Here is a 23,662-nt window from a genome sequence, read left to right as displayed (position 1 = left end):
TAAAATGAATCATATTTTTTAAAGGCATTTTGGTTCCTCTTTATTTCTTTTTAGATAAAAATGTAATTTAATGATTGTATTTGTTCAAACTTAAATTTGACTTCTCTTCTCTTTGGAGGTAAAAGTTAGGCCAAACATACAAGATAGAAAGCTATACTAAACAAAAGTACCTTTAAAATTTCTGGGCAATTTGCACCCAAAGGAGCTTATAGCTCAATACCCCAATTTTGTAACTTTTGGGAGTTTATGTGGAGCTTAATGTAATTTGACTCGGGTTCGATTTTCATTGCCAACCAATTTGGTTTTTCTTTTTCCTTCCTTTCTTTTGCAACCTTAAAATCTCAATTTCATTCATTGTTACAAACATATCGTATCTTCCCCTTCCTCCACCCTTAGCTTCACCCTCTTTCTTTTTTTGCTTTTTTATGACACTCGTAATAGGGATCAAGAAATAGTTAGATGTTTCAACAACCATGGAAAACAAATAGTTATAGGCATTGTTTAGTTCATTGTCACCATTTATATGCAATAGTCATGTCTTAAATGCTAATGATATTAAGACTCCAACTCAATCAACAACGATTTAGATAAGAGTATAAAGATTTACACACAGTACTCTATTATCCACCATTCCTTTATATTACTGTTTTTGAAGAGTCAATGATGCATCTGAGTCAATTGGCATATCAAAAGGGCAACTTAATATCTACTTAACCATCAAGTTTTGAGGACTAACAACGAACCTTTTACATGAATTAATAAACTTTTCATGTCAATGAAGCTACAAATTCAGATCCAAGCATCATGAGCTAACCAACATAGCTATCACATTTACAATGAGATGGAAGGATTTGTAGATGTCAATGACACCTAGAAATTAGGAAATCAAAATAAGCAAAGATAAAACAGGAGATATTTTGTTCCATTTTTTTTTCATTTAAAAGAATTTATGTGATACATCAGAGTAGTCATTTTTAAGAATGGATTTTCATCCCTTTAAACCCATATTGTGAAACCCGAGTTGGACATGAAACCGAAAGATGTCTCATAATAAGTTTAGTCAGCTTAAACAGTTAAACTATTCAGTCTAACCGAATGATTTTGGAAATAATTAATAATTTTTATCTATATATATATATATAATTATTTATAAATACAAAGTTTTATATAAATAATAATTATGTATAATTGAAGTAATATCTCTCTATCTTTTTTTAGACCTAACTAAAACAAAATATTAGAGTGACCAGAATTTCCTCGGTTTAAAACGGTCAAACCCCTCATTTGGTTAAAATTGTAAATCAAAATCATTTTCAAGTTCAGTCAGTGATCGGACCAATCGATTCAATCCGCTTCTTACAACAATGCAAACATTTGATAATAATAAATATAGACGCTCATTTGTTCAAATTCCTTTGAGACCAAGTTTCATCTATATGTAAAATGTTAGATATTTCCTGATGATTGGTGAAATACCAATCCTAGCATCTTGAATCTCATGATTCTCATACATAATATAAAACAAAGATATAATGTCATACATGAATCAATGTTCTTTGATCTACTCCTTTGATATACATTTTGAGAGAGTTTTGGTATGATGACATTCCTCAACCAAATCCTGAATTCCTTTTTGACCTTCGTTTTCTATCTGATGGGTGAAAATTACTTGTGATTTGGGGACCATAACCATTCCTTATGTGTTAACTTATAGGTTTCTCATTATCCCATATAGGCCAACCGTTTGGGTATTCGCTCATTAAGTCCATACACTTTATCAGTTTCAGAAGTCTTATAGGTTGTTAGTAATTAGACCACTTGTTTTGTAACCCAAAATAAATAGTCAATATAATTGTATTAAATATATGATGTCTATCTTAATTAGAAATTATGAATTTCTAACAATCTCCCAATTGGACTTCATTTTTTTCCTGAAACAATTATATCAAATATTCTTTAGGCGCGCATCTGTATGCTATTTATATTTGGACTTCTCCTTAATATAAGCTGGTTCATTTCATATATAAACTATGGAACCACTACGGCCTTCATCACATTCAAACGTGACTCGACCATTATGATTACCATACCATTATACTAAATGACATATATCAAATATGGATGAGTGACATGGAAATTTCATGCAATGTGATATGAAACATATCTATTTCCAACCGGTCTTTCTTTATTCTTTAGTGAGATCAATCCAAAGTCCTTAATTGTAACACAATAGTTACAATACACAAGTTCAAAATAGAACAATAAATCATCAACTTTATTATGCATAAAACTATACATGACTTCCAAAGTAAATCATAAAACATATAGACTCTCACTGAACTAAGACATCCTAAGGAGCAATACTCATGTGAGAAATATGTCCATGAAAGACTTTAGGTATCAAACTCTTAGTCAGTGGATCAACTAACATAAAATTTGTCCTTATATGTTATATAGAAATTTGTCTATTTTGAACACTTTCTTTAACAACCAGAAACTTGATATTAATAAAATTTGACTTTATAAAACTCTTATTATTGTTGGAGTAAAGAACCGCGAATTTAGTGTCACAATAAATTTTTGGTGGTCTTTTAATACCATCGACCATACGTAAGTCAGTGACAAAATTTCCGCAATCATATGCCATGGTCCGGTGTTTCAAAACAAACCTTAAACTCTGCAATCATGGTTGAATGAGCTATGAGTGTCTGTTTAATAGACTTCAAAGAGATAAAACCTTCAGTCAAGATAAACATGTATTCAGAAGTAGAATGTATGTTGTCTAGACACCCAAAAATCAGAGTCAGAGTACATAATGATCTCTAAATTCTCAGACATCCGATAAGTGGGCATGTACTCCTTAGTTCTCTTTAAGTAATGCATAATACGTTTGAATGCTTTTCAGTAATGCATTACATTGTTGCTCAAATATATTCCCAAAACATCCACGAAAAACGCTATGTCGGGACGTGCGCAAATTTGAGCATATATTAGACTTCCTACTACAGATGCATAATGAATCTTTTGCATCTCATATCTTGAAGGTCATTTTTTGGGCACTGTTCGAGACTAAACTTGTCTCCCTTAGCTATCCTTGGTTTACTTTCACCTAATATAACATAAGCTTCACCAAAATCTTCCATTTCGAAATTTTTCGTTAGAAATCTCTTGGTCTCATGCAATAGTCTCATATCACTGCTCGCAAGCAGTATGACATATAATATCATGAATATAAATTTAATCCCACTCAATCTATGTACACATAATCATCAATTTTATTTGTCTTAAAACCATACGAGGTAATAACTTGATGAAAATTGTGATTTCATTGACGAAAAGCTTGTTTAAGGCCATAGATTGATTTCTTTAATTTGCATACAATTGACTTTAAGTCAATTGACACAAAGTTTTCTGGTTGCACCATATAGATCGTTTCTTTAATATCACCATTTAGAAACATAGTCTTAACATTCATCTGATGTAACTCTAAGTCAAAATGAGTTACAAGTGCCAATATTATTCTAAAAGAATCCTTCGAAGATCTGAAGAGAAGGTTTCTTTATAATCAATGCATTCTTTCTGAGTGAAGCGTTTAGCTACTATACGAGCTTTATATCTGTCAATATTACCCTTCAAATCCCTCTTGGTTTTAAATATCCATTTAAAACCACTAGGTGTCGCACCGCCAAGTAATTCGACAAGATCTCAAACGTCACTATCATTCGTAGACTTCATCTCATTCTTCATGACATCAATCCACTTTTGAGAGTTAGAACTTTTCATGGCTTGACAGAAGTTCAATGGATCATCCTCTGTTAATCTGATATCATCCTCTGTTAACCTGATGTCATCCTCATGTTCTTAAAGAAATATAATATAATCATCAAGAATTACACTTCTCTCTCTAGTGGATCTCCTTAATGACACTTATACTTCTTGAGGTTGTTGAATTTGTTCTATTGGTACTTGAGTGAGAACCTTATTGTCGTCTTGTTCTAGAATATTATTAGGAACAATATTCTGAACATTATCTCTTATTATCGAAGTTATTCCTTGAATGGTAGTAGGCATAAGAACGTGTTCACCATTAGTGACAGGTTCTTCCTCAAAGACAATATTCCTTATATTCTCTTCCTCAAGAAATCCTGCATTTCGCATCTAAAAACAATTCTTGAAGTATGATCCTAAAATTTATAGCTCCGAGAGCATTTAGTGTAGCCAATAAAATAGCAGTTAACTCTTCTTGAGTCCAGTTTCGTTTCATGTGGCCTATAAGGTTGCGCCTCAGCTGGACAACCCTATATATGTAAGTGTTTTAAGCTTAGTCTTTTATTAGTCCAAAGCACATATGAGGTTTTGTTAACTGCTTTACTTGACATCATATTAAGGATGTAAACTGTGGTATTTAAAGCTTTCCCCAAAGAGACTCTAGCAAGGAAAAATGACTAATCATACTTTTCACCACATCCTTAAGAGTTCGGTTTAATCGTTCAACAACACCATTCATACTAAGTTTTCCTGACATAGTGTATTGCACAACAATTCTACATTCTCTGAGGAAAAACACAAATAGTCCTTTCACATCATCCTTATTGTTATTTTTTTTCTTATTCTGAGAGGTAATAGTCAAATGAACATTTTTAGTCTTATCTCTCTCTTACGCACAGTGAGATATAAATTCATTGAGAGACCATTTGTCCTTCTGAGTGTTATAGTTCACTTTGAATGGCCCAAAGTGTGCACGAAGCGAGATCAACTTCAAGTGCACAAGCAAGTCATCACCAAGCTCAAAGTTAAGTGACTTGAGTTTTGATGCAAGATTAGACATCTCCATAATATACTCCCTTATGTTCCATTTGCATTTATACTTCATGGAGATGAGTTTAGCCAAAAAGCTACTCGTCTCCGTCTTTTTATTTTTGGCAAAGTATGGTTCTATTTCTTCAAGGAACATCCTTGCACTCTGACGCTCAGAGATAGAGCCCTGAAACGCTTCTCGAATAGAGCATTTCATGATTATTAGACACATTCCAATTTCTCAATTTTAACATCATCGAGAATTTCTAGAGTAGAAATGGATTTGTCTACCTGAAGTGTCATATATAAATTCATACAACCGAGAATAATTTATACGGCTTCCTTATAGACCTTAAAGTTTGTCACATTCAACAATGAGATGTTCTAAATTTGAGCAGAAATATTTGCAGTACTAGTTAGGGGTGTAAGCGGTTCCGGTTTAAACCGTGAAACCGAACCGAACCACAAAATGCAGTTCGGTTCGGTTTTTTTTATTTGGAACCATTTAAGTTCGGTTCGGTTCACGGTTTTGGAAATTTTGGAACCGTTGGAACCGAACCGAACCGCATACTAAAAAATATTTTTTTTTATATATATTTGGATGGTTAGGATTTAAAGTTAGGAGATAAAATATGATTTAAAATTATTAATACAAGTAGACTATAAATAACTAAATAAGAGGCAAATTATACAACTAGAACAGAAAATAAAAAAAACAAAATAAATAAGCAAAATAAAGAAACAAAATAAAGGAACAAATTAAAAACTAAAGAAAGAAAGTAAACTAAAAGTAAGGAAGAAAAGGAACGTCACTGCAGCATCAGATAGAATTAGAAAATAAAGAAGAAGAAGAAAGAAGAGAGGGAAGAAGAAAGAAAATTAGAGAAGAAGAAAGAAAAGAGAAAGGTGAAGACCCAAGATCCAGCTTCCCAGGTGTGACTCCATAAATCTAGCTTCTTGTCATTCACAATCTATCCTTTTAATATTCTTTTTATGCTTATGCAAGTTTTTATATTCCTTTTATGCTTATGGAAGGTTTCAGTAATGAAAATTTATCATTGAAATAAAAGGAAACAGTTATGCAAGGAAGATCGAATTTAAAGTTTGAAAAGAATAAACAAATCCATTGTACCCTAAGCCGAAGTGGTAAAAAATATATTGCATAATATTTGTTATAATTAGAGTTTGGTGATGATAAGTAATTCAATGTTATTTTCTACTTTCCTATCCATTGTATTCACTGACTATGTATTTTTTTTTAAATTATGAATTAGGCAAGATGAGTAAAACCCCGAATACAAGTGGAACTGAAGTTGGTAGTGCACCAACTCCCACAACTCCAACAAGTGGAACACATGTAGCATCTATTGAAATTACAAGTGAGGCTCCATCTACAAAAGAGGTAAGTGCTAAACGAAAGTCTTCTAGAGCTGCCTCTATTGTATGGATGATTTTAAAAAGGAAACTAATAAGGTTGTTTGTCGTCATTGTGCAAGAGAATATTCATTAAATAGTGCAACAGCTACATTGAGCAAACATATAGATAAGTGTGTAAAAAATCCAAATAAAATGCATGACAAGAAGATATTGATGAGGATGAGAATTACATGTGTGTGACTGCTCATTTTATTGATGAGGGATGGGAATTACATAGAAAGATGTTGAGTTTTGCATTGATTCCAGACCATAGGGGGAAACCATAGGAAGGGCCTTAGAGCAATGCATGAAAGATTGGGGAATTATTAAAATTTGCACTATAACTATAGATAATGCTAGTTCTAACAATACTGCATTGTCATATTTGCATAGAGGCATGGATGATTGGAATGGTACTACCCTTTTGAATGGAGAGTATATGCATATGAGGTGTAATGCTCATATTTTGAATTTAATTGTTACTGATGGTTTGAAGGAGATAGATGCTTCTGTTGCTAGGATAAGGGGTTCTTGTAAGTATGTCACTTCTTCTCCACAAAGAGCCGCTAGTTTTAGAAAGTGTGTTGATGTTGTAAAAATAAATTGCACTAAAGAAATACTTCTTGATATGCCAACTCGGTGGAATTCTGCATATTTGATGTTAGAAGTAGCTGAAAAGTATGAAAAAGCATTTTCTCGCCTAAGGTATGATGATGACGATTATTTCACAGCTCTTACTAAAGAGGGGGGTGTTCCGTCATTAGAAGATTGGAATCGTGCTCGTGTTTTTATTAAGTTCTTAAAGATTTTCTATGATGCTACCCTTGCTTTTTCTGGGTCATTGAATACCACTTCTAATGTCTTCTTTGACAAGTTATTTCAGATTCAAATCAACTTAGGTAATTGGATACAAAGTGAGGATTTAGTACTAAGAAGAATGGCATCAAATATGAGGGAGAAATTTGATAAGTATTGGGTCATTGAGCATATAAATTATTTGTTGTTTGTTGCTGTTTTCCTTGATCCAAGATATAAGTTGGCATTTATCGAGCTTTGCTTTAAACACATGTATGAAGAAAATAAAGCAGATGAGGCATTAGAAAAATTGAGAGGTCTAATCAAAAGAATATTTGATCAATATGTTGTATGGTATCATATACCCCATGAGAGTGGTGATACTAGTGGCGAAACCATAAATACAATGTCCATAAGTCAAGTTGCTCAAAATTATGATGATCCTAGTGCTATGGTCAAGGAACTACACAGAAAAAATGTGAGGAAAAAGCAAGGTGATATAAAGAAAAGTGAGTTGGATAGATACTTAGATGATGATTTTGAGGAACTACCTGATGATGATCCATTTGATATTTTAAAATGGTGGAAAGGCAAGTCAGTCAAGTACCATGTTCTTTCACGCATGGCTAGGGATATATTAGCTATCCCAGTTTCTACGGTGTCTTCCGAGAGTGCATTTAGCACTGGGGGTCGCGTTCTTGACTCATATCGTAGTTCATTGCGCCCTTCTACAGTTGAGGCTTTGATTTGTGCTCAAAATTGGTTGAAGAAACAACCTAAGAAGATTAATTTTTCAAGTCATGTACTTGAAGCTGAATCAGGTATAGTTATAAATTTTGTATTGTTAGTTATTATACATTTTTATTTATAATATTTTATACTTATATTGATGTTTGTTTTATTTCAATATTTTATTAGAGCTGACAGTAGGTATTAGTGGATTATAGGAACAAGATAATATCATTGGTGGACCAATGCTTGATGATTAATTTATCAATTTAAATTAAGGTAATATATTGTTGAATAAGTTACTATTTATTACAATTGTTTTGCATGATCACTAACTCATTATTGAATATGTCATTGTTTAGTGTTTATTACAATTGGTCAAAGAGCATATGCATATTGAGGATACTACTGATGTGTACCAAGCTAGCCAAAGAAGAATTCATATTTTTACTTCCTAGTAGGTGACTAGGTGTTACTATTATTGGATATTGTCCAAGATTTTGTGGACTAAAATTTCAAGTTTGTAGTATGTTGATTTGTTGAGTTAATTATTGTTTTACTAGAAAAAGTATTGAACTTAATATTGAATACTTTATTATTGATGAGTTTAGTATTCAATTCTATATTTTCCTCATTTTGTTCAATTATTTCTTGAAGGATTTTTTTTAAACAAGTTAAAAAACCGTGGAACCGAACCGAACCGCCAATGAACGGTTCGGTTCCTAAATAAATTTTGCGGTTAATTGAATAAAACCGAACCATATCTTTATGTTCGGTTTGGTCACTAAATTGCATCAAAAACCGAACCGAACCGAACTTTTACACCCCTAGCACTAGTAAAAGAACAAAACAAATTACAATCATTCTTGCAATTAAACTCACATTTAACTTTAATACTTAAATTCAAATGATGATGAGTCACATCACGAGTTACCTAGCACAACATTAACATTCAACCTTTGGACAAAATATTAATTTGTAAGTGATACACTCAATGTAGTAATCAAATATTGATAATCAGTCATGTCAAATAATAAGCATTTCTTTGGACCGACTTATTATTCACATTGAAAACCATATGATTATCACATATTTATTGCTACAAGTATGTTTATAATTTGGGCCAAATAATAATATTTCGTTGGGTCGACCACTATTCGCATAATATACAAACATACAATAGGCTTGATGTTTTATATCAATTACTAATGGTACCCTTGTTTGTAATGGTTAAACATTGATCATAATGCATGTCAAATAATAAACTCTTTTTTGAAATGATTTATTACTCACATATGCAACCTTATAATAATCACATGTTTATCATCACATGTGTGTATATAGTCCGGCCAAATAATACTCTTCCTTTAGGTCGACTAATACTCGCATGGATATATATATGTATTAGCATTCGACTAATACTCTTCCTTTTGGGGACTTCTTGTTTAATAGGTTCACTTAAAATGTCGAACAATTTTATTTTCCAAAAAAAAATCATTTATTTGAGTTTGATTCAACACTTAATCCAAAATATATATTATTTATACTCACATATAAATACATATATTCACTATAGCCTATTGGTAGCATTGCATCATTTACCTCACAAAGATTTGTGTATTATAGTGATGGTTCTTTTGAATTTTCCATTAAAAATAAATTTTCATTTTATACATGACTAAAAATGTTCGGACACATTGTCCAAATAAAAACAATATTTCAACAATAGCAACCACTTAATAATACAATCAGCCACCAACCAATGCAACAAATCATGAAATGTTAAAACCATTTCATTTAAACAAACAAGTCATATAATATATATATATATATAATAAGACATGTTCACATAATAAACCTAGCACAACATATTTCTAGTCTTTGGACAGATAAATTAATTTGTAAGTAGTACTCTCAACGTAACGATCAAATATTAACAATTAGTTCTGTCAAACAATAACATTTCTTGGGACCGACTATTATTCACATAAAAAAAACTTTATAATTATTATTTATTTATCATCACATGTATGTTAGTATTTGGCCAAATTGTGTCTTCCTTTAGGCCGAACTTAATTCACATAAATAATTTCATACTCATCTTGTAATCTTAATCAATTTCCACAATATAGGTTACTTTGACAACATATTGCATCAATTAATTCAAAAATAATTACCAGACAAAAGGAAAACAATATGGGTCCATTATAAAAAAAAAGATGACTTGGAATTAGAACCTTCATATTTGATATCTTTTATGATTAACAAATCTAATCCAATAATATAATTCCAAATCAAAAAAGATATATTATATAGATATCAACAGATAAAAATGGATGCAATCTTAATCAAATACAAAGTAGATCCAGAGTGAAAAGCATAAAAAGATATATGTAAATCATTTGTCAAATATTCAAATCGAATATGATCATGCATATCTTAAAACATATATATAACACTATATATATATATACACACTTTCATACACTAACATAGTAAAGTATATATGATTTTAAGTATTAACTGCAACCATTATATATATATATTAACTTTAATCAGTAATTCTAGACATCACAACAACCTCAAGCTGGAAACAATTACATATGTATATTTTATTTCACAATATATACAAAGTCATGAATTCCATATTGCATATGTATGAAATAAAAACACATCTTAACACATATATACATTATACATATATTTTAAAAAATTGCAAAATTGTAAAATGACAAAAGTCAATGTTTAACGGTAAGACATTAGTGAACATATAATATACATATACATATTGCGTAACAGAGTCATAAAAGTCAATGCAATATTCATACACATATCTGAATATATATTTCAACACATGTTGCAAGAATTCATAATACTAATTACTCATAATTCAGATAAGCGGATAAAAGTTATCCTCATTGTTCATAATTACCAATTTTCATACCAATAGTGGAAACATAAAAATCTTCACATTTAAAAAATTAGGGTTCATAAAAAATTGGGAAAACATCTCTAATGGAGAACTATAAAATTCAGAACCTAAAGCCCTGATACTATTTGTTAGATATTTCCCGATGATTGATGAAATATTAATCCTAGGATCTTCAATCTCATGATTCTCACACATAATATAAACAAAAATATAATGTCATACCTGAATCAATGTTCTCTGATCTACTCATTTGATATATCTTTTGAGAGAGTTTTGGTATGATGACATTTATCAACCAAATCCTGAATTCCTTTTGGAACATTCGTTTTCTATCTGATGGGGAGATGTGAAAATTATTTGTGATTTTGTATCTTGGGGACCATAATTGTTCCTTATGTATTAACTTATAGGGTTTCCATTATTCCATGTAGACCAACCATTTGGGTATCCACTCAGCTCATACTCTTTATCAGTTTCAGAAGTCTTATAAGTTACCACTTGTTTTATAACCCAAAATAAATAGTCAATATAATTGTATTAAATATATGATATCCACATTAATTATAAATTATGAATTTCTAACATAAAATACTACATTCCCTGGTGCATTGAAGTCTAATGATGAAAAATGTTTGAATGGTTGATAAAATTTAGCTACGCTTTTGATTTTCTTAAAGACCCAAATAAATTCTAGCTTATATCTTTTAAAGCTTCAAGGTTGGTGAACTGAATTGGATTTTGTACAAGTATAGTTCATAGAACTTTGTTGAGTCACGCAAGTGTCTTAACAATAGGTTTTATGAATTAGATTATATACAAGTATAACTCATAGAATTTTGTATTGAGTCATACTTTTGTCTTAAAATTTGATTTTAGTAATGTTAATGTTGAACAGATATTAAGATTGTAGATTGATATTGTTGGAACTCCGATAGCAATGTGATTAAAGGAAGAAGAAATAGATGAAAAGTATTACTTATTTATATTTTATTAGCTTTTATGATTTTGTATAATAACTCTTTCTCTTAAATAACCTTTTTCAGGATATGGGTTAATCTAATGGTACTCTCATTATTTGCTAATTATCCCATTTATCTTTTTAGGTTGTGGAGTAGGTTGCTAAAGGATACCAAAGACTAGAAACATTCTACTGCTTTTCTTGTTTTTTCTCAAAACAATTGATTAACATAATTATAGATTATTCTTTAACATTCTAGCGTGAATGAGCAGAGTAGTGACTAAGGCACTATTGAAAAGCCTCTGAACTTGAAGTGGATAATTGGATATGGTTAGGAGTAATTTTGTAAGAAAATAACTCATGTTACAATTCATGATAATATTTAACGGAAAGGGTGATTTGCATCCTTCAAAAACTTTATGGGGTAAATCACAATTCTTTTAAAGGTAAGGGATACCAACAATGCATTAAACTGTTAATATAAAATTCTATTAAATTTCTAGATTAACCAAAAATTCAATATTTTAATTTTTTAGAGCTATATTTGTTGGAAGGGATACAACCCCTAAAAAGATTAGTTTCTTACTCATAAAGTGAAGAATATTCTTGGTTATACTGAAAAAAATTGTTAGGGGTAAAACAGACATAACCTAAATTGCATTATTTTGGCCCCTTGCTCATAGCTGAGTAAATTGCATTTTTTCCTTCTTTTAAAAGGTTAACCTCATTTAGATGATACTATAATGACAGAAATATCCTCCTCTCACCTCTCCTAATAAACTACTGATTAATGCCTTGTAATCACAAGCAAATAATTTCTACAACTACGCTTTTAATTTTTTTTCTAGAAATATATTGCCAAAATCAGTGGTTTGATCCCTTAATTTTTTATTGAAACCATTAGTTTTTTCAATTTATCCCCAAATCGCACCACCACCAATGTTAATCTTCGTACTTTTTCAGTTTTTGGATAGAGAATGAGGAACATATGGCATATGTCTTCAATGGAGGAAGGACATCCTCAACCATGACTGCCCAAAAAATGGAGCATCTCAAAAATGGAGTCTTGGCCAAAAATTCTAACCATGCTAATAGCTTTCAACTTGAGGAACTGATTTGACATTAAAAAAGTCATGACAGTTGAAGAAACAAGAAATAAGAGAATATTTTCACATATTCTATGTCACAATAACTACAACTTGGATTTGTCAGTATGTCACAATAACAAGAAATAAGAGAATATTTTCACATATTTTCACATATTCCATGTCATAATGTAGGTTTATATTGTGCCTGCAAAAATTACATTCCTTCTACACTATTAGCCATTATGAGAATACCGTACACATTTGGCAACTTCAAGTTTCACCAATCTGACATAGCCTAAGAAGCTTGAAGGGTAATGCAAAATATAAAGGCAATGCAACTAAGATATGGAATTTGCGCATATCCGTAAATTAAAAAGATAGATATACACAGTCTTATTTTGTTAGTAAAGAAACATGACCTCTTAGTCACTAAGAAGCAACCTTAACATTGTACGCTAAGAAAATTTGTCAACTCAAGTGCAAGAGAAGTTCAACTGAACTCCTTGACCATACGCAATTAATCTGTATATAGACAAATCCAAGTAGAATGTAAGAAGCTACTATTACGCACTTAGCTTCAATAATCACATACAGATCAGTTTTTTTCCTTCTAATCTCACAAACATCTAACAACTCAATAGCTGCATGTTAACCAATTTGATACATAAAAGAATTCTTATTGCTTAGAAGCAAATTGTATTTCAGGTTATGTGCTCAAAAAAGGATTTGAAATCCATCTAATTTACTGCTCCTGCTGCTCATATATCTGCATATAAGTTTCCGAAAGCGCAACCAAATGAGGAACAACTTCTAAGACGTGCAGATCCTGCATCTCATACCTGCAAATATCGAGATGTTAGCCCCCATCATTGTGAAAAATCCACTCCGACAGATGCATTTTTGTATTGTCAAATAGAACTTACCATTGCTCTTCTGATTTGCGTTGAACGAACACCCTATAGAATCCTTCACCTGGTTTGCCATCATGAACAACATTGGCAATTAAATCATACTTTGATTGCAATTTCTCATTTTCCTTCGGAGTTGGCAAGGGAATGTAATCCTTTAACTCCAGATTCTTCACAGGAAAGTTGACTGAAACAATTATTGACTCCAGTTAAGGTGAAGTAATAAATAAGCATGCTGATATGAATTTGAATAAATTACAGTTAGAGCTTATTTACAACATAAACTCTCACCTAATGTAGGATTCTTTTCCACAAAAAAGTTATTCTTAGTAAATCGGCGCATGTGGAGAATTGTATACTTAGGCAATCTGGTAACACGATACCGCATCCTTGCTATATGAGGACGCACCACCTCGGTGACAGTCTCACCATCAAACTTCTTTAGTATGTTGAAAAGTGGAACCTATAAATTAAAACTTATTAGCAAGCAATTGGAGAAAGACAAACAGAACTTCAAGACAAAAGTAAACTCGCCACTCTTTAAATATTAAAAAATAAAACTATGCAGCGAACGAGAAAATTTGCAAAAATGAACTAATTATCCCGGTTTCAATGGTTCTTCGACCATTTTTCTTTAATGAATTTACCTCATGGAACTAAGCAGACGAATAAAATCATACATCATCCAAAAGAGTGAAACTATAAAATGTCACAGGTATATGGAAAAATATTATGGGTGGGCATTTTAGATTTTCATGATCTCTTGAGCAATGAGAATAGTCCCAAACTGATTTGGAGCATTTCCTGTTTAGTAACCAGTCATGAACATACTTTTATGGGATTAATCTTTGCCACAATGCATGTAGAGATACCCCGCTCAATGACCCAAAAAAAGCAGTTAGTGTATATTTTAGGGAGAGACATTATTAACCCATGGTATTTTCAAAAATTCAAAATGAAAGCATGCAACCAACTCTACAAGAAACAACATATAAGGGTGCAGTGGCAGTTTATGGCAGAAATTTTGTTGTACATAATGACCTTCCAAGTAACTTATCTCTCCGATTTTACTCACTTTGTTGCACCAAACCAATTTTGTTTCATACTAATTCCAAACTTGATTCTAATTAAATTTCATTGAAACGTAACTTCTGACCATGTTTGCTTTTCCTCCTCTTCTTTATTTGTTGGGACTACCTCCTGGATCTCCCCCAGGTGATCCTATTGCTGATGGAGATTGTATACACATATACAACAGAGCTTTTCGGTGGCAAAAGGCTCTAGGGATAAGTTAATGGGTAATAGGGTTGCACTTCCTACTCTAAAGAATTATTCAATATTATAACTTGTTTGAATTGAGCATCCTAATGGAAACTGGTTATGCTAAGTCATTGTGGAACTTGGTTTACCTTGGATAGAAGCTTTAATAGTGAAGCTGTTTGTTGGTGGTTAATGAAGTCTCATCATCAATGGCTGCATCAAAACTTATGGGTGATGATATAGGTCATGGGTACTACACTGCTATGTATACTTTGGGGTGGATAGATCTAAAGTGATTAAGGTAGGGCCATGGATACCTTGACCACAATTTTCCTATTTTTGATATATGCCTCTCAGATAGCAGGGGGAAATAACAAGATCCAACCTTCAAAGGACCATATCAATCAATGCAAATTATACCAATTATAGCATTTCAGGTGCAACAAGCAATATAAAACTGAGTGACGTAGTACCTGAGGTATTATATTTTTCTCCATCACATCCTTGAAAAGAGGAGGTGGAGGCAAGTCCAGCCCTAACATTAGAAATGGCATTTTGGAAGTTTCTGTGAGAAATGCATCTCGCTCAGTTCCACCATCAGAAAGTTTCTCAATGTTGTTTTGGTCCTCACTGTTTTCCTTCTTACTAGTGATCCCTTTATTAGGAATTTGTTTTACAACCTCAAGTTCACCCTGCAAGCACCATAAATTTGACAACAAATACAACCAAAGTGAACAGTTGCAGCTAGCAACAATACATTAAAAAAAATGTGGCCTAGTGAGGCTCCCACCTAATGAGGTCCAGGGAGGGTATATTTACACAGCCTTACCCCAGCAATTGGAGAGGCTGTTCCCAGTCAGCAATAATATATAAACCAAAAAAATAATTAGAATGGATAAGAAAGAACCTGAAAACATTCATAAATTATGCTGGTATTCTTCTTTGATGTTTTGAGATCTGCATGCAGCGTGTTAAGAAGCCATGACATGAATTCTACCGGATCAGATTGCCTACCTATCCGAAACCGCTTTTTACTAGCTTTCATCACGGCCTGTAGAAACTCATGTGGGCTGACCTGTTGACAGACATTTTAAAAGATAAGCCACCACACTAATAAACCATATATTTACAATGACAATATCAGAAACAAACCTGTCCTTTGAAGTTCCGTGCATGCCAGATCTTCCTAGTGAGTTCACCAAATCGATGAACAAGAACAGATTTGCAGTGTTGATAGTTTTCAGGGATAAGGAAAAAATTTCTCAAGGGAGTAACTCGCATTAAGGACTGAATTGTTACATTCACAAAATCAGTCTCCTTGATGTTGTTAAGTCCTACCTGAAAATTCATGGTATAATGGATGAATATAAGCCGTAAAACATTTATCTACAAACCAGCAATGTGCAAAAAACAATTTGTTATAAGCAAGCAAAAATATACCATTCCAGGAAGGTAACTAGAACCATCAAGTGCTCTAGACCACTGCTTATTTTTGTCAAGTAGCTCAACTTCTCTTGTGTTGAACCTGAAGATAAAGAACCATATGATGCACTTGTATGTGTTTTAGTATTTGATCTTTAAAAGAATTCAATGTAACAAAATAAACTGGAAAAGTGAGCATGGAATCATAAAGGATAACCATACACAGACTTAAATGATACTGATATTTAACATTAATGGCCCAATATAAATATCATTGTCATTTAATTGGTCTTCATTTGGCCGTTATCTTGATGATATTTAACATTAACGGCCTGATATAAAAGTCCTCGTGTTAAAACGCTTTTTGATTTTGGAAGGTCCACAGGTTCCATTTTGAACTTTCAAAATGGATTAAACTGTTTTTTGTACAATATGATAAACTCCCTACGGGTCAAATATTATAAGAAAAACATGTCAGATAAAGTTAGAAATATTAAATTGGTCCATGACCAGTCAATAGCGGATGAAATTAGAAACATAAATATGAAGAGTGGCCCAGTGCATGAGGCACCCACCTGGGGTCCAGGGAGGGTAGATCCCAAATTGTATGCATCAAGCACGGTCAAATAAACAAACTAGACCAACCTTGGGTTTAGGACAAGACGAATATCATCTAATGAAGGATCATTAATTTCATATCCATCAGGAAGACAATAGACTTTCTCAGTCCGAAGATTGATATAAACATGGTGCCCTGCTTCCAGACTATGTGTATAGGCATGAGACTTCTTTCCTCTCCCTTGGTAATATTTCCCACAAACCAAACACGCATACACATTTAAATTCGACAGAGAGACAGAACAGAACTTCTCGAAGTCAAAATCCAAAACCTGGACACACAACATCATCAAAATTCAAATATGTATACAAACCAGCAAAATTAATATCTACACTCTACAATGGACCAGATAAGTGCAATACCTGTCTATTAACAGTATCAAGATAAGGGCAGTCCTTCCGAACCTCAACTTGGCGACTGTTTCTTCCACCAAATGGCTGGTCACGTGAATCATCATCTTCATCACTATCATCCTCTTCATATCCATGCCCATTTTTCAGGGACCCATCGTTCTTCTCCCCACTAATAGTAACTCTAGCCCTTCTCTCATAATCTTCCTCCTCATCTATGTCAGCATAATTATTGGCCAGCCCAGAAAGGGGATTTGCAATGGAGTCAGGAGGAGGAAAGGGGGGAGAGTCTTCATCCAACCTTTTCTTCTTTGACTCAGGTTTAAGCCCTTCATCCTCTACCCTTTCCCTTTTTGATTCCATGTTCTCTCCTAAAGCAGTTTCAAATCAGTACCTGAAAAACAAAGTAAAAAATGGTCTTAAGATAACAGCCAAATGAAGACCAATTAAATAAGAATAAAAACATGTTAGAAGTCTACTGCACATTGCCTGTTCTAAGAAGAACGGGCTTAATATTTGGGTGTCAAATGAAATAATTCAGGTCTCATCTTCGACTCACTTATCATCCATTTCAATAACCTATTTATTTATATGGAAAGATTGTCACAGTTAATTTCAGGTGGAAAGAGTAATTAAGATTTGTTTCACTGTAAAAAGGAAGCAGGGGACGTTGGGAGATGGACTAGCATGATGTAATATGCAGGGAATGCAGTAAATAAGAAGCAGAGTTGTTGTGCAGGCCTACAGGAAGTGATAATGAGTTAGTGACTATAGAGATTATGTGCTGCAAGATTGGCATGCCATAAAGGATGATTCCTCTCGATGGTGTTAAGATGGAAGTGAGGAGACAAATAAATACATGCCAATAGAATGAGCAAGTAAATATCTACATATTTTCTGAGACTAAAATGACAAAAATATGCCCTTTCAACCAGCTACTATACTACCCCATCGTCATCAAACAAACACATGCATTAATTAATTATATCTGAGGCTCACATCCAAGATAGAAAAGAAGAACAACATGTACATTATGACAGACGTAGAAACTCTTCTAACACCAACAGAAATAAAAACCAGTAGCCAGCCATACTGGGGCTTAAATTCATGAATCCATCAAGTATTACAACATTAAAGAATTCAAAATTAAACTCATGCACAAATAGATCAACCATCAACCATAGCAGTAAACGAAGCATGCCTAACTGGTCATCAAAATTCATGAGAAAAAATTTAAATACAAAAAATAATCTAAATGGGAGCCTCATGCACTAGAATAGATGAGCTTGTCGCAACGGTAAGGTTGTTGCTTAGTGACCATGAGGTCATAGGTTCAAATGCTGGAAACAGTCTTCTCAGTTGCAGGAGTAAAGCGGCATACATCTGCCCCCAAACCTCACCAAGTGGGAGCCTTGTGCACTATGTCACCCTTTTTAATCTAAACAATTGTTAATCCGAAAATGTCACAGTAACCCATTAACATGTTCAAACCTACCATCAACACGAAGTTTAAAATTAAACTTGTGATTCAGGCATTTCATCAAACACGTATCAAGTAACAAACGACATCTCTACAAATCAACACACATAATTCACATGGACAATGACTAATTATCCCCAATTCAAACAATTACAAATCACAGTGTTTTAAATTGCGGTGCAATCGCATATCCCCTCTTTTTCCCATATATTTAAATGCTTTGTAAAAAAATATCTATTATATCTATATATATTGGAGCCACTTTAACGTTGTATGGATCTTATTGTTCGATCCATGTAGCCGAGCCATCAGGTGATATTAATAGAAGAATAAAATGAATTGATATCTTACCGTGGTGGTGGGAAAGATGATGGGTCTGGTCGCGTGTTGATACGGAGTGGAAGTAACACCGCGAAAAGTGAAAGTCTGTGGATTTTGTTTTAGGGGTTTTATGAAGGAAAGAAATGGATCGGGTAATAGGTCATGGATCGGGTAAACTAATTATCATTCATTTAAGTAATTTTATCACATTTTCATAGAAACTTTTAAGAGAAAATAATGTGACAGAACTCTAGACGTAATTCAAATAAATGATAAATAATATATTGTTTGAGTATAAAATTTTATATTAATAACGTATAGATTTTATACTCAACTCTTAATCCTTTATTTAAAAAAGAGTGTAAAATAAAAGAAGTTTTCACCTCTTTTGGACTTGCTTATGGCAGTTAAAAAAGAATTTGAGAATGGTGGTGAATGGAAGGAAGAGAAAAAAATGAAATGGAGAATGTGTGGAAGTTAATTATTATTATTATGGTGGTTATCAATATGGGAATTTAATTGTATCTTATTGACAAAATTATAAATTTGGAATATGAAAATTATGTTATAGTGATTATTTATTATTTTGGTTTTATAGATAGTGTAAACGATTTATGTAAAGTTCTACTATACCCAAAAAACTAAAAGGTAAAAAATTTCATTCTTAAAAGCGATAATTGTTAGGAGAAACAGTCATGCAATATGAAAGAAATTAATTTATTACCATTAATAAGGAGATATCATTAATAGTACTAAAAATAGATAATATAAAAGTATAGATATATAATATATATTTAAAATCTAGATATTATATTTGAATTAATAAATATTAATAGTTATATACAAATGATATAAAGTTTACATTAAAGATTTAATCGGGTTAATTTTTCTAGCGAAATACAACTCACCACAAAATATCAAATATTTTTAATCTTTCTATCATTTTACGTTACTAGCGTATTGATAGACACTCGTGTTTCTATCAACTCATTTTCCTATTGTTTGTAATATATAGTTCATAGTAGTAAGTTGTGTTAGATATTGTAATTTGCAGTTGAATATTAGAGTAATTGTTCAATCTTATTTTTTAAAAATTGAACATTCAAGTAATTGAATCACTCGCAATTAATTATCTTTATAGGTGAAGTATATAAGTAGGGCATAATCATTGAAATAAAATTATCATGTTTAAAATGTAATATGTAATATCGTCCTAAATTTATAAACCATGAACATAAATGGACCGTTAAAAAAATAACTGAATCGCGAAACTGAAATAAATAATATTTGTGGTTTGGCTCAGCTCCATCGGTTTCTCTGTTTAAAACGTCGCCACTTACACTCCTAATTTCTAGGTTGTAACGCCCCAAAAATTACTCCAACAATATTGCCCAAAAATGGGTAATATTTTTTTATAATGTAAAACTCTTCATTTACATTTAATTCATTTTCGGGACATCACATTTAGTAACCTAAAATGCTGAAAAGACAACAATAATTTGTGGAATGATCCTTTATTGAAATAACTGAAAACATACACAAAGGCAAAACGAAATACATCATAATCCAAACTGAAATATATACAATAGTCTGGTTTATTCATAACATTATAAGTACCCTACATAGATACTCGCCTCAAGGGAAACTAGAAATAGAAATGATCACTAGCTCCGGGGTTAGCGGGTGTACTAGAACACTCCTTGGGGTCCTCCTCCGTCTCAGAATCAAAAGAGAGGTCCACCACCTCAATGGAGTTCTCTATACATACCAACTCCATACAGTCTTCCTCTTCGGCTTCTCACTCCTCTTCCGGGTTGTTGGACGAACCCTGTGACTTTCTTCCCACTCTCGCCTCTGCCTGAAGATCGGGCGGCCTCGGTATAGCAGCTCTCTTTCCCGATGGGGAACTGGGCACATCATCCCCACTCCGTCTCCGAGCAGATGGTCCAACATCAGTGGGTTCGTGAGGGATCACAGACTGAATGGATGGCGCAGTAGGCGCAAATCTCCGAGCAGGTAAGCTGAATGAAGCCTCCAAGTTTGCATTATGAGAAGGGAAGCGCATTGTAGAGTCGTCACAAACCATCTATAGCTCTAAGGCACAAGGGCATGTGTATGTATATCTATGTTCATCACTACTCCATGTCCCCTTCTGGGACATCGAGAATCAGTAGCTCCGAATCCTTGCCGTACGGTCCATCTGAACGAGAACGCGAACCGAGAACAAGCAGAAAGAAAAGAAGAGAGAGTAAGACATCTAATGAATATAATTCATTGATGGCGTGGAATTACACGAAATATCACATCCAGACAGACATGCATAATATACACAACATAGATCACAAACATAATGCACAATGATGAATACAGTTATAACTCGGATCCTGGGGATTAATATCCACAATCTCAATGTATGAATGTTATGCTTATTTCATCCATCCTTACACCAATATCCTCCCAATATATTATTCGGAAATAACCAAGAGTACAGGTCCCATAACAAGTTGATTTGATCGCACCATATATATATATATATATATATATATATATGATCGATCGATTCCGAAGAACGGTCCATTTCAAAGATCCTGATTGCAAAGCGGGGTTGTCAGAGATCGTCTAGTTTGCGCTGTGAGAACTGTTCGATCCAACAGAATACCTCATCTAGGAATATAGGGGACTCGTCTCACGTAGACTCTCCCTCAAGACTTTGCTGACGAATCACCGTCATCGCCGTCCCTCTCAACATCGCGGGGCTCGTTCATCTCCCATAAATTTCCTTTCCACTACTTCGTTATTTATAATGAATATGCACACTAACTGAAGTTAACCGATTAAATATTTGAATTAGTGTTTTAAAATGATCGGCCCATCCTAAGACATCTCCCAAAAGAATACTTCTTGTGGGACCAGATCTTACGTTATCACGTAATATAGGAATAACATCCTTACCACTACGAACCATCCCTGAATTAACCTGGACGACCACATGGCCAAGCCTATTACAGTCAGACTACCTTGCTGCATGGTATCATGTAATCCTTTGTAGGCATAGCCTTGCTCATGACATCCTCGTCAGAATCCTTGCCCACATAAGGCGCAAGAACCAAAAGTAACAGTATAAGTTTGTTGATTTGGGCATCGAACTCAATCCTCTGAGCACGATCTTTTTCAAGTGTAAATACACTTCACACCCAATCTAGGGTTATTGCCTAAGCAATAAATCAATCAAAAACAGTCATAATTTATGTTTTCCTTTCACCCAAGCGAGAGACTGTCGCTCAAGCGACCAATTCATCAAAACATACTCAATTTCCTGCATGGTTCTCACTCGAGCGAGGGGGACTGTCGCTCAAGCAAAAAATCCACCAAAACTGGCCAAAATACCTGTCTGGTCCTTGCCCGGGCGAGGTACGGTCGCTCGGGCACTAAAAACTGCCCAGAATAGGCCAAGCTCACTGCCCGGACCTCGCCCAGGCGAAGCAGGCTCACTCGGGTGAGGGTTGTCTGGTTACCAGGACTATTTCCTTGCCCTTTTGGGCTACCAGATCAAAAATCTCCACTGTTTTTGATTCCTAGCGTTTTAGTTTCTCAAGTGGTGTGCCTTCACGGATAACAACCACGAGACTTGATATTTTATACTATCTTATAGGCATTCAGCCTAAAAGAACATCGTACTTAATCCAGATACGAAATCATTTGGTTAAGTATGAGATTCTAACAAAACAGAAATAACTCCCAACTTTTGAGATAGTTGGAAGATCCACGTGTCATATTCGGACACCACTATGTCACGATATATTCTCTCACACCTTGGGTTATAGCGTGGTTGATTCCCTTTCCGTGAATGGATCGATTGTCTGACTTTGAACGCCTCGAAACTAACACAAAACACAAATCAATGATTCGCGAGTTAAATCGCTTTCCTACTAACTCCAAGATAAAAGCATCATTTTAATCCATTCTAAGAACATCTGAGACTTTCATCCATCCGGTCCAAGATTCATAATCCCGAACCATCCTTTATCCTCGAAAGCCTCGTTCCCGATCCCTATCGTGTTCATGATCATTTCAACACCTTTTCACAAGGATTGATCCCATGATCAAAACAACATTTCGATTTAAAATATTTCTTTGATTTCAAAATCATCATCTTTCATCAACATAAATAACATGCATATATTCAAAACACTAAAACAGCGCCATGAGCAACAAAATGTCATGGTTTCCAAAACAACAATTTCTAGATTCACGAGAACTCATTTTTCGCGTTCTTGCATATATTAAGAGATAGGAAGGTTTTTTAGAAAATTTTGACGGTTGAAAATGTTTGTAACATACGCATAAACATCATACTCGACTATCGAAAACAATGAACGACTGGATTTTCTAAAAGATTAAGAACAAAAGAAATGAGGTTTACCTTGAAGTTCTTGAGAAAATCCAAAGGAAGAAGAATGAAATGCAATGTAGAGCCAAGGGTTTCTCTACCTTGAATGGGCTCTTTAAGTAGAGTAATTTAGATTAGGGGGGTGCAAGCTAAGGGTTTCAAGGGGTTTTATGGCACTTTTAAGTGGAATAAATCAG

At 33.4% G+C, this 23,662-nt stretch overlaps 2 protein-coding genes across 4 annotated transcripts; one reads left to right on the top strand and one right to left on the bottom strand.

The window, feature by feature from the left end:
- On the top strand, window positions 6,077-7,955 carry LOC109352948 (zinc finger BED domain-containing protein RICESLEEPER 2-like). The gene is made up of 3 exons (XM_019595133.1): window positions 6,077-6,199; window positions 6,710-7,829; window positions 7,927-7,955. The coding sequence occupies exons 1-3, from the start codon at window positions 6,077-6,079 to the stop codon at window positions 7,953-7,955; spliced, it is 1,272 nt and encodes a 423-aa protein (XP_019450678.1).
- Window positions 13,245-19,203, bottom strand: LOC109352398 (U4/U6.U5 tri-snRNP-associated protein 2-like). 3 transcript variants are annotated; one of them, XM_019594376.1, is made up of 10 exons: window positions 19,106-19,203; window positions 17,287-17,668; window positions 16,951-17,195; window positions 16,324-16,408; window positions 16,036-16,221; window positions 15,791-15,958; window positions 15,357-15,575; window positions 13,915-14,086; window positions 13,639-13,810; window positions 13,245-13,554 (listed from the first exon to the last, which is right to left on the bottom strand). In XM_019594376.1, the coding sequence occupies exons 2-10, from the start codon at window positions 17,635-17,637 to the stop codon at window positions 13,458-13,460; spliced, it is 1,695 nt and encodes a 564-aa protein (XP_019449921.1). In that variant the 5' UTR covers window positions 17,638-17,668; window positions 19,106-19,203; the 3' UTR covers window positions 13,245-13,457. The 3 variants fall into 3 exon arrangements, with proteins under 3 accessions (XP_019449921.1, XP_019449920.1, XP_019449922.1); XM_019594375.1 differs by having other exon boundaries at window positions 17,287-17,671; window positions 19,107-19,195; XM_019594377.1 differs by having other exon boundaries at window positions 17,287-17,682; window positions 19,107-19,122.

This window comes from Lupinus angustifolius, chromosome LG07, assembly GCF_001865875.1.
Source record: "Lupinus angustifolius cultivar Tanjil chromosome LG07, LupAngTanjil_v1.0, whole genome shotgun sequence".
Taxonomy (NCBI): domain Eukaryota; kingdom Viridiplantae; phylum Streptophyta; class Magnoliopsida; order Fabales; family Fabaceae; genus Lupinus; species Lupinus angustifolius.
Note: the sequence above shows the minus strand (reverse complement) of the source record. Positions and strands in the feature narration are given on the sequence as shown.